The sequence below is a fragment of the Phalaenopsis equestris genome, unplaced genomic scaffold (genome assembly GCF_001263595.1).
Source record: "Phalaenopsis equestris unplaced genomic scaffold, ASM126359v1 Scaffold000921, whole genome shotgun sequence".
NCBI lineage: Eukaryota > Viridiplantae > Streptophyta > Magnoliopsida > Asparagales > Orchidaceae > Phalaenopsis > Phalaenopsis equestris.
The window spans coordinates 196443-209075 of NW_018165360.1; the positions used below are offsets into that span (position 1 = coordinate 196443).

General features: G+C 37.7%; 1 protein-coding gene across 4 annotated transcripts in view; it reads right to left on the reverse strand.

The window, feature by feature from the left end:
• LOC110032327 overlaps positions 1–12633 on the reverse strand; it is a 79818-nt gene that overhangs the window by 8205 nt on the left and 58980 nt on the right. For all 4 annotated transcript variants that reach the window (XM_020735918.1, XM_020735917.1, XM_020735919.1 and 1 more), the window contains exon 15: positions 1629–1706. In XM_020735918.1, the coding sequence (XP_020591577.1) occupies positions 1629–1706 (78 nt within the window). The remainder of the gene's footprint in view (positions 1–1628; positions 1707–12633) is intronic.

Sequence of the window (12633 nt, forward strand, 5' to 3'; positions counted from 1 at the left end):
CTTCAGGGTTCTTTTCATATGAAAGATTTAGGGTCATTAACTTATTTCTTAGGACTCGAGGTTCACTCTTCTGCCACTGGTATTTTTCTTCATCAGCACAACTATACGAAGGGACTCATTGCTTTGGCTGGTCTTCAAGATGGTCGCTCTACTGATACCCCTTTAGAGGTAAATGTCAAATATCAACAGAATGATGGTGACTTTCTATCTGAACCATCTCTATATAGACAACTGGTCGGCAGTCTCAATTATCTGACTATTACGCGTCCCGATATTTCATTTGCTGTGCAACAAGTTAGTCAATTTATGCAAGCCCCTACACATTTTCATTTAGCTGCAGTTCGACGTATTATTCGATATTTGAAAGGTACTTCTCATCGTGGTTTGTTCTTTTCTGCAAAGTCTCCTATCACCTTAACAGCCTATAGTGATGCTGATTGGGCTGGTTGTTCTGATACGCGTCGATCTATTACTGGATGGTGCATGTTTCTTGGCAAATCGTTAATCACTTGGAAGAGCAAGAAACAAGATCGAGTGTCTAAGTCATCTACTGAATCAGAATATCGCGCTATGTCCTCTGCTTGTTCTGAAATCATTTGGCTTCGTGGAGTGCTGGCTGAGCTTGGTTTTCCTCAGCTTGAGTCTACTTCTCTTCATGCAGATAATACTAATGCTATCCAGATTGCTGCAAATCCCGTTTTTCATGAACGTACGAAACACATTGAAGTGGACTGTCATTCCATTCGAGAAGCCTATGAAGATGGTGTTATATCTCTTCCCCATATCACTACTGATCTTCAAACGGCTGATATATTTACTAAAGCTCTATCTCGACAACGTCATCAGTTTCTTGTCAGCAAATTGATGCTTCTTGATCAGCCAGCATCAATTTGAAGGGGGATATCAATCAGGAATAAAAGAAATCATAATAAAGAGTTTCCTTCTTCGCAATAATGCAAAGAAGGAAATATTATATTTGCACGAATTCTCTCCTTTTTAGCTGAATATTTAGATTATGAATATGTATTAATTAAGTTACTTAAATTGGATTATACTGAATATTATGTACCTAAAATAGATTGTACAAACTACTATTTATTGGAATGAAGCAAAGGAAAAGGCATTCAGCTTATTTACTCAAAATATTGTCATTGTGTTCTTAAGAAATCTCATTTATAAATTTCTTATTATCACTACCATACTGTGAAAAACTAAATATTGTAAACATCCAGTATTTCTATCATTTATAATTGAAACAAAAATGGCCTTTTTATCAAAAATGGCATTTTTATCTCTATCTGATTTGGGCGAAAGACTAGAAGGGCCATGAATGGTATATAACAGAAAAGCCGCCTAATACTCCAACGTGTAACTAAATACCAGTGATATGAATTTTGGTTTCCTTGTTCTTTCTTCAATTCCATGTCTCAATACTGGTTTAAAAACTAAAAAATATAGCAATAATAACATTATTTTATATCAAAAGTCTACAGATATTCAGACATTATATAAAACAATAGCAAACCTATAATATCGAAAGTAAAAAAACAAGTTATTCTGAATTCCATATGCTATGTATCCCATCTGTGCACTAAAAAAAAGGCTTTGCAAATCAGATTGTTACATACCTGATTTTTGTTTACATCAACTAAAATTGCATTATATAATTTTGATTGAACCTCAGCAGTCTTGTCCTTCACGCCAACCTGAACACGTGACAAATCATTTAATATTCAAATTATATAACAAGCTCAGAGAAAAGGTAAAGAGCCAAATTAATATGAAATATAGCATCATAGCATTAAATTCAGAAACTAAAGGTTGACTGACAATCGTATATTTCAAGATTGCATAAACGGTTGTCATGATCATGCAAGAGTCCAATGAAGTTAATGGAAATACGCATGTTTAAAATCAGATATTTCACATCAATCATAATCACAATGGTCAATTCTCTAAAATAAAGTAAACAGGAAAAACACAATTCTAAAAATAAGAAAAGAAGAAAAAAGGAATAAACATGACAACCATGCCAACCCACAATCTCAAACCTTGCAAGCTAGGGATGATGTCAAAACGAGTTCATGCATCGGGTTCGGGCTTGACCAAAAATTAACCTAACCAAAAACTATTTGATCCAAACCGACCCAAATATTGAACGGGTCAACCCAAAACCGACCTGCCTTCAAACAGACTGACTCGAACCCAACCCACATAACCCATTTAATATATGTCCAATAGTTATTTAGGTCATATTCACGTTCATTTTGAGCCAAGTTCGAGTCAAATTTGGGCTATTTGGTAAGATTAGGGTCAATTTTGGGTAAATAGGTAAAATTAAGATTAGTGGGTGAACCCAAAACCGATCCAAAAGATTAAATATTATGAGATTTTGACCCCAAATCCAAAAAGAAAAATATTCAGGTCGGCCTGAACAAATATTTTTTGAGTCAGATTTGGAGTAAACTTAGAATGACGAATGTATTTTTGACACCCCTATTGCAAGCAATCACTGCATGCCAAAGTAGTCCGATCCACGTGTGCTCTCAAGCTCAATTAGTGTCAACTATAGTCACATTCATGAAAAACAGCCCTAGATGTACCCTTGCTCACGACATATCACTTACCCTATTTGAACTTAAATGGAAGCACAATGGAAATTGAAACGGGTGGGTGCACTTATTCTCTTTCATACTAGGAACTTGGCACATCCACCCATTTCAAGTCTCCAAATAATCATAGGTCTATGGCATAGATCACTCTCTATTCGTCCTCAACAAAACTGCTAATAGAGAGTAGTCTCTTAGGGATATTGCTCAGTAGGCTAAAACACGCAAGCTTCAAAAGACAATACATCGGTTGAAACAAAACCCTCGGAATGATTCAACATATTCTACAAGATTCTAGCTAATGTTAGAGTACAAAATAGTGTTGCTGATATATTTACCTTTATTTGATACTCTTCCTTTAGCATAATGATTCTTGTTGTGTATGTCAATGACATTCTTCTCACTGGGAGTGACACTTCAATTATTGTTCAAATAAAACATTATATCAAAAGATGTTTAAGAAATATGAGTTGATCTACCAAAAACGTTTCCTTGGAATTGAATTTGATTATAATAGAGGTCTCTCTCTCTCTCTCTTCCCTCCCCTTACCCCTCTCACTCTCCCTCTCTCTCTACGATTTGAGGTGACAAAAGAATTTTCTTGGAATTGAATTTGCATATAATAGAGGTCTCTCTCTCTCTCTCTCTCACACACACACACACACACACACACACACAACCTTGAAGAAAATTTCTATAAGGTAAGCTAAGTTCATCTAACTATCACTGGAACCGATATATTCTTTTCAAGAGGCTAATCAACAAATAAAAAATATATATATATATCTCCTAAAAATCTATCGAAGGAATAATCTAAAAAAAATTCGAGAAGAATTTTCCATATAGGGCAAACAAAAAATTTATTGTAAGAACATCAAACAACTCAACACAAACACATAAGATAGGCATCACAATTTGAAAGGTCGTATATCTCTCCCAAAGCCTAACCCTAAGGCTCAGAGCAACAAACTTATGCATAACCCTAACCTAAACATATTAGCCATCTTATTAATAAATCATAACAAATAATAAAGGATTAAATTGCCATTAGGTGCCTAAAAGACTAAATTGCTCTTAGAAGCCATCATAACAAAACTCCCCTCTCAAAAAGACACCATATCCTCAATGTGGGAAAAGTGACAGTTCTTCCTCCACCACAATCTTCTCTGTTTTTTTATCCCCTGCCTCCTCGTCACACACTGTGAGAATCTATGATGTTCGATCCTTACAACAATTTCTTAGGAAAAACTTGTCATCACACCAAAAACATAACCCCTTGACAAGTTTTTCCTGAATCCCTGTTTTTGTAAGGCACTTGAGTGTCGCTCCCAATCATGGCTCATTATTCTCATCTCGTGGAGATTCTCTCTAAACATCCCTTGTTCAAGCTTTTGGCATCTTCACTTTTGTTGTAGTTCAGCATGACGCTCCACATGTGCTGCTCATTTTCACCTGTTCTATTGCATTTTTATCTTCAACCAATAACGCTGATTCCATAATTTCCCCCAATCCTCGTACTCTCAGTAGATGAAGTCATGCTCAAATCATTCATGAGGTTGTCTTCTAACAATTCTTTTTCTGATAAAGTCAAATAACACTCAATTTTTTCCTTACTCTCCATGAAGAACCTTCCTGAACTAGTGCAAAAAGCTGCTCATGTAAATCTACATCCTCAATGGCTCATAAACATTTTAACAAGCAATCATTGAATTCCTCCAGTGAGCAAATTGGGTATCTAGCCTCCCACTGAAACTGAGCTAAGGCTTTCCCCTCCAAAAAAAAAATCCCGTTCTCATGAGCTTTTCATCCCCAGTTAGCAAATTCACCTCAAAATATCGCTCCATCCAATACACCCACCCATGTGCGCCTTCCCCCTCGAAGATCGGCATCTTCAACTTTCTAACCAAAACAACTCCACCGTAACTTCCTCTCCCACTGTAATTTCTCCCCATATATCCAGGGTAAAACTCCCTCTTTTGATCATAGTCTTCCCTCATCCCTTCTTCATGCTCCTCCATACTATTTGCATGACCCCTACTCCATGTTTCGACCCAACCTCCTCCGTCAAAAATCTCTAATTCACTCCCCATCGGAGCCATAGGAGAAGGTTCTTAATGGTGGACAATTCCCTGCTCATATTCCTTCATTTGATCTTTTTCCCTTTTGATTTAGCCAAAGATTCTCCAATCACCTATTGGTTAAGGTTTGCAAATTGAAAAGCGACAAATTCTTGGATTGCATCTCTATAAGCTTCCACATAATCTCCTCCAAGCTCTCAAATCGATTTTCCATTGAGAAAAATTTTCTTCTATGATTGAGAACCTTAACTCCATCCTGCATTTAATTTGGCTCACTTCTTCCAACAATTTCTTCTCCAAATCTTCTACTTTTTTAGTTGTCATACCTCCCAGAATAATTTTCTATCACGAAGGAGGAACTACTGTATATTGAAATCTCATTGATGGCTTCCCAGATAGTTTAGATCGGGTCTGTACAAATTTGATTGTGTATGTACCAACTCTGTATCACAATCCCGTCGTTTGAATGTCGCGATCTCATCACTTGTGTCTCGGCTAACTCTTTCTGCGACTATATCACACGGATAAAGTCACGAAGGATGTGCTAGTATGCCGAAATCCTGTCGTTCACGTCCTAGCTAACTCTTTCCATGACTATATTGCACACTTCAGTCACACAAGCAATTCGTGATCTCGTCGGTCTTCCTAGTTGTCTCGAATGGTGAATCTAGCACGAGATTCGATTACGAAAGCTGTGGCGATCCTGATTTTGGCTTTCCTCGTGGTTGAATCTCTACTGTCTCATGAGGTTGTGATTCTATCTCACCTGGTACGCAGTGATTCGATCGTTTAATCCCAAAATCTTGCTCCGATACCACTTTTATATGACCCGAGAATATTTTTCCACAAAAATTACGGTAAACAAATATTTATTGCAAGTATATCAAAGAACTCAACACGAATACATAAGATAAGTACCTATAATTAAAGAGGTAGACGATCTCTCCCAAATTCTACAATTCAAGAGGTAGGAAATCTCTCCAAAACCCTAACCCTAAGGTTCAAGACAACAAACTCATGCATAACCCTAACCCTAAACATATCAGTCCTATTAATACTAAGCAATAATAAATAACAAAAGGCTAAATAGCCCTTAGGCACCAACATAATATAATCACTTAAAGATTCAAGCTTACACACGTACTAATAATGCTAGGTCCATTAAAGTTAAAAAAAATGTCAATTCTGGTTGGTGGAAATCTTATGAGATAAGGAGTATGAAGAAAACAATTGTAGCCAAATCTAGCATTCAAATAGAAAAAGGGTCAATGCTTGCTCCACTTGTAAAATGTTGAACAGAATTAAATTATGATAATAAATTTGTTGTATATATTGATAACTATCTCATCTTCAATGAAAAGTCTAAACATAGCAAAATTGATCATCACTTTATTAGGGATATCATTTAGCAAGGAAGAATTACTCATGTTGGTAATGAAGAACATCTAGCTCATACCTTTACCAAAGCCCTCAAACATCCTTACTATTCAAACATATATAATAGGTTGGATCAAATTGATAAATATGTTCAAATTTAAAAGGAGTTCCAGCAAGGAAAAATTGCATATCTGAAAGTTAACCATATTTAGTGAGTACTATATTTTTATTTGGATAAATGTTGGAACAAAAAATTGTACTCATTCTATTTCAAAACAACATAATGCCTCCCACCGTCAGCTAAACACCTATACAGTTTGATTCTCCTTTTTTCTTTATCTCCACTTATTTCTCCTGTGCAGGTTTCTTTGTGTTCTTTTTCCGGTTTTTTCTCAATCTGGACATGAATTGTTGATAATTGAGAACACTATAGGGAAAGCTCAAGATACAGAAGAAGAGAGCAGGAGGTAAAGCAAAACATAGGAAAACCTAGACGAGCTTAGGTATGTCGCAAAATCCCATACAGGCATCGAAGCCACCTCTTACAATAAGATGAAGGTTCTAGATAAATAAATTGCATTAGTTTAGCTATTTATGCTGTACCAAAGGAACAACATACGGTAATCTGTACTGTGGAGGTTATTGCCCCTCTTCAAGCTGATGGGGTTTGGAACAAACCTAAATCTTGGGTTGCAGCTGTTGAAAATCTCTATTTCCGTATAGTTTAGTAAATATATCAACGAGCTGATCTTGTGTGTTGATGTAGTGAATTTGAAGCAGCCCAGAATTAATTTGGACGCAAATGAATGGTAATTGATCTCCATATGCTTCGTAAGGGCGCTGAACACCGAGTTAGTTGCAATAGCCATGGCCAAGATATTATCACAAGAAATTACAGAATGTTGTGCTTAAACCGCCCCAAATTCAGCAGCTAAGATATATCAGAGGTTGCAGCAGCAAGGACGTGATACTACCCTCAAGTAGAGGATCGGGCCACAGTATGCTGCCTTTCAAAGGTCCACGATATGGGGTATGCCCAAGAAACATGCAAAATCCAGTCGTAGACCGGCGATTGTCGGTGTCCCCAGCCCAGTTGGCATCCATGTAGATATATAGAACCCGTTTTAGAAGTTGAAAGTGGTGATTGGTAGGTTCGTGCATATGTTGACATTGGACGTTCACCAAAAAGGCTGTCGGATGTGTGATTATTAGATATTGTAATGCCCCAATAAATTGTCGAAATTCAATAGGGTTCTACATAGGACGAGTATTGTGTTCAACATTGTCCCGCTTACTTAGTAATGGTGTAGAGATTGATTTGCAACCTAACATATCCAATTGGAGAAGAAGTTGAGTGGCTTAGCTATGCTGTCAAGAAATAAAAATGTGTCCGTTCAAGTGATCTCAATGCCTAAAAACCGAGCAACTGAGCCCAATTGCTTGACCTGAAATAGGGCGCAAAGAGCAGTAGTAAGCGGTTGAAGAGCAGTCATACTTTCCCCTGTGATTAAAATGTCGTCAACATATATAAGAATAAAGATCTTGAGACCATGATCTTGTGAGATAAGCAGTGAGGGATCCAACTTGCTCATGTAGAAATCTGGGTTGATAAAGAATTCAGACATGGTGGCAAACCATCGCCTCGAAGATTTTTTTAAGTCGCATAATGCCTGTTTGAGGATACATGTGATTCAGATGTTGATAATCTATATACCCGGGCAGTTGAATCATATACACCATTACAAATAACGTACCATGAAGAAAGAAATTTAAGTCATCGAATTGAAGCATCAGCCATTTAAAAGTAAAGGAAATAGAAAAGAGTACACAGAGAGTAGTCATCTTGGCCACGGGACTAAAAGTCTCAAAATAGTTGATTCCATAATTTTGGTTATAGCTTGTGCCACGAAGCAGGCTTTATACTTTGCCACTGTCCCATCAAAATTATATTTAGTGCAAAAGGTCCACTTGCATCCAAGGATCGATTGGTCTGCTGGTGGTGGAACAAGAACCCATGTACCTTGAGCCTATAGGACAAATAATTCATCATTCATTGCGGACCACCTGTGGATGTGTTTGGCGGCTTGGGTGTATCATGTGGGGTCGGGAGGGTGTTTCAGTTGGTGAAGAAGATTGAGCTAGTTAACCGATTTCAGATGTCCCATCTTACTAAGGGTAATCATGTGGTTGGATTGAGTAGGGTTATCGGGTGGGGTGTGTTCGGTAAATGCAGAAGGTTGCCTCGGTGGTGGTATGGGTTTTTGTGGAGGGAAGGTAGCCAGTTCATCCGGGGTTCTAAATGGTGGTTGGGGAATGACATGTGGAGGTACAAGGGATTTTTTGGAGGCAATAAGGACAAGAGATAATTCAGTGAAGATGGCGTCAACTGGTATGGAAAGATGTGCTCATCAAAAGAGACATGGCGTGCAATGAAGAGTTTCCTGGTGGTGGGTTGATAGCACTTGAAGCCTTTATGATCAGCGAAATACCCAAGAAAAATACATGGTTGGAGCGAGGTGCGAGTTTATGTGGTGTATGTGAGCGTATCCAAGGATAGCCCTACATCCAAACACTTTGAGGTGGGGGTATAAAGGTTTATGCTTGTAGAGAAGTTCATAGGGAGATTTAAGGTTAGTATTTGTGGATGGCATTCGGTTGATAAGAAAGGCAGTCGCAAGGATAGTATCTACCCAAAGTGTAGGTAGGAGAGAGGCCTCAAGAGGAGAGTGCATGTGGTTTCAAAGAGGTGCAGATGTTTGCGTTCTACAACTCCATTTGTTATGGAGTGTGAGGACAAGAGAATTGATGAAGTATGCCATTGTAGTTTAAGAATGTTTGAAGAGTGGTGCTTCTGTATTCACCCACGGCATCTGATCAAAGTAAATGAATAGTGGTCTTAAATTGGGTGTGAATCATTTTAATGAATTGAAAACATTTCTGAGCAAGTTCAGATTTGTTTAGCATAGGGAACACCCAACAAAACCTTAAAAAAATCATCAACAAGAAGCAAAAAGTATTTATAACCTTAAGTAGATGGAAATGGGATAAGACATCGGAAGTTATTAAATGTAAAATTGCATATGTATGTAAAGTAGGAAACATAAAAGGTTGCCTATGATATTTGTTGCACTGCAACTATTACAAAGAGAAGTATTTATATCTATGCTTGGACTTGGTTGTCTCTTAGAGACAAGCTTTATGAAGTCTGAATGTGGATGCCTATTGTTTGTGCCAGACACCAGAGTTCTTGGTGGAGGTGGCGGGAGCTTGAATGGAAGGTCGAGTAGAAGTGAGCGGATAGAAGCCCTCAAAATTGGTTCCTCGGAGTAAAGGTAGCTTCGTCTTGGGATTAAAGGAGGTAAAGGCATTCAGATCAATGACAATAGCAACAATATTGTCATGAATCAATATATGAACAAATAATAGATTGTGTGAGAGAGATGGAACATGCTAGATTTGAGGTAGAAGAAGCTTACGGTGAGGCGTTGGAAGGATGTCCGCGCCTGTATGTGCAACTGGAACAGGTCGATCGTTACCATTGTGAGTTATTCGAAACCAGTTGTCGAAGTAAGTAGGTGTAAGTGGTTGAGGTTCAAGGTAAGATGTGCTGTAGATCTAGAGTCGAGAACCCAAGGGAAAGTAGTAGCTTGTAAAGCTTGTTTGGTAGGTGTAATCCAAATTCAACCAGTGCCGACATGTTGCCGCGGAGTGGCTAAATTTATTGCAGACTTGGCATGTGATAGAGACCCTTGGAATCCCCCATCGCGCCACCCCCCCCCCCCCCCCCCCTAAGACTGAGACGAATGCTGAGCTTGGCCCCGACCACAACTAATGGAGGTAGATGGAGCGTAAGTTGCGGTGAAAGCAAGAGGATTAGAGGGATGATCAAGTTTCTGATTATCACTGACAATGTTATCCCTTTACTCTAGAGAAAAGAGTAAAAGTCTAGATCAATGGGCTGCAGTTGAGTACGGATTGCTATCTTGATGCCTTCGTATGTAACGGGGAGCTTGTTGAGTGTGTAGAGTATGATATCCTTGCTAACTAGTTTCCCTCCGGCAATGACAATATTACCGACGAGAGTTAAATTTCAAGAATAAGTATTGTGTCATTGTCTGATTGTTCATCGAGAGAGCATTAAGGGGTTTTTCAGTTGGATGATTCTGGAGCAATTCATTGGCTGAAGTTTTTTGGGCAATGCATGCCGGATCTCAGCTGTAGTAGAGAGGTGCAACACAGAGGAGAATCTACGAGAAAACAATTGAGTAAACTGCAACAATTAAGTTTTAATCCACTAAAATCCATGAAGCATGTGGGAGATTGTCGAGCTGCAGATTTGTATTGCCTTCAGAAAACTGGGGAGGGCAAAAGGTGTTGTCATCCAAGAATCCTAAATACCCATTTGCGGTAAACAACTTGAACGCGTGTGCATTCCAAATATGATAGTTCTCAGCAGTGAGGGTTTTGGGTGAGATGTTTGAGTCAACTATAGCTAACATAAGATTTTGTGTCAATCAATCATACCCTTATGATTAACAATTCAAATGATAGAAAGTCGTTGGGAAACATATGGGTTGTGGCCGTGATCGTAATATAATAGTGTCATTTGGTGGCAACCAGCAGATCAGAGGGCTCTGCTCGTAACTGCTGTTTTGTGGAGTTTTTTGGTCAAACCACACAGACAGAGGATTCAAACCATATCATTACTGGCATGTAATTACTTTAATTATGAATATATTAATACAATTGATATGAAATTCGCTCCTTGTGAACTTAAGTTAATCAAAAGTTTGTCATCCCCGACACTATTGCGGAGAGTGGATAAATTTGTTTTTAGCTTTTAAGAGATTGAAATTTTAACTTTAGTATTTTAGTTAATTATTTTGAAAATTTTGATTTAAGAGATTGACCCCTCTAGTTGCAATCTTGATCAACACGGTTATTATCGGAGACATGAACCTTTTAAAGCTTTTAAATTTAAAGGGCGGATTTGGTAAGTTTAGACTTTAAGGATATTGATCCTGTTGGCTCATGTCTTTAAGAGAAAAATCAGACTAAATGATTTGAACTTGTAAATTCTTATTTTAGGATTTGAATGTTTATTTCAGAATTACTAGACTCGTCAACTCCAGTTCTTACAAGGAGGATGATCGAAGTAGTTGGGTGGGACTTACAATCCTGGCCTATAGACAAGGCGACCCAATTAACCCGCGCAACATTCTCGAACCCAGTATTTGAACGTTGAATAAATTTAGTTGGAGCACATGCACACATTCAATTCATGTATTAGATTTATTTTAACTAGAGAATTTGTTTACTTGACTTAATGCAATTTATATGGTTTTAGACATAAATTAAATCAAAGGGCTTAAAAGAATGCATCCCAAAAGATTTGCTTAAATCTTGAGATATTTATATTCAAACTGAATATAATCTTAAGAATAGATAAAGTTATGAAATTATTTAAACATCTTGAAAGCTGATGTGAATGACTGCATATAAGTTTCCATTTTAAGCATTTTACCATCATATGCTCATTAGCAGATGTATTACGAATCTTGTGGCAGGGAGACATATGAAGTCCTTGTTGAGTATTTAAAAAAAACGACAGCTCCAATTTGTAAAAATTTGATATTCAATTTAAATTTAGCACACCTAATTTATGATATTTCATATTTAACTTAAGATTACACAATTTGATTTTCAATAATTTAGCCCCCTCAATTTGTATGTTTCACATTTAATTTAAGCTTAGCTCCAATCAAGTTTAGCCCTAATTTGTAACATTTCACACTTAATTTACGCTTTAGCTCCAATAAAGTTTAGTCCCAATTTATAATGTTTCACATTTAATTTAATTTAACACCCCCTAAATTTATGTTTTCAAAAAAGTTAAATAAAGATTCATTTGCATTATGACATATCTTTATTTGATCATCTTCAAATATAACATAATATGAGACTTTTAACTCACAATTTGTGTTTTTCTTTATTTCTATTTCGGCATCATAAGTCTAAATAATTAAAATTTGTTAAAAACATTTGCAAATTCAAAATCAATTGAAATTTCGGTAGCCTCCCGCCGTCGTCCTCGTTTAAGAGGACTTCATCAAGGTGTCTGCCTGCCCAACTGTCTACAGGACGCGCTAGTTAGTGCCGTGAGACTGCAACCGGAAAGAATCTTCTAATCCATCGATCTATAAGACGCATGTGGTCTTTAATTTACCTGCATTAAAATAATATGGGCACAATTTCCTACACTTATGCATTTGCTTGTGATACAGAGGCTAAGCAAAATTGACGAGTTGATGCATTACTGCACAAGCCTATATCTTTCTCTTTTCTTTTTTTTTTCTTACAATACACAACACAAAGTATGAAAAAAGTAAGTGGAGAATTGGGTTCAGCTCAACTTTAGGCTCGAGCTAGCCGAACAAGATTTCTCCCTGCTTTGAGTTCAAGCGAGGCAAGGGAAAAGCACAAGGAGCTTTGGTTGGCATCGAGCTCAAGGCGGGGTGGGGCGGGGCGGGGCGGGGGGGGTGGGGGGGGGGGCTGGGGCAGGGGGGAAG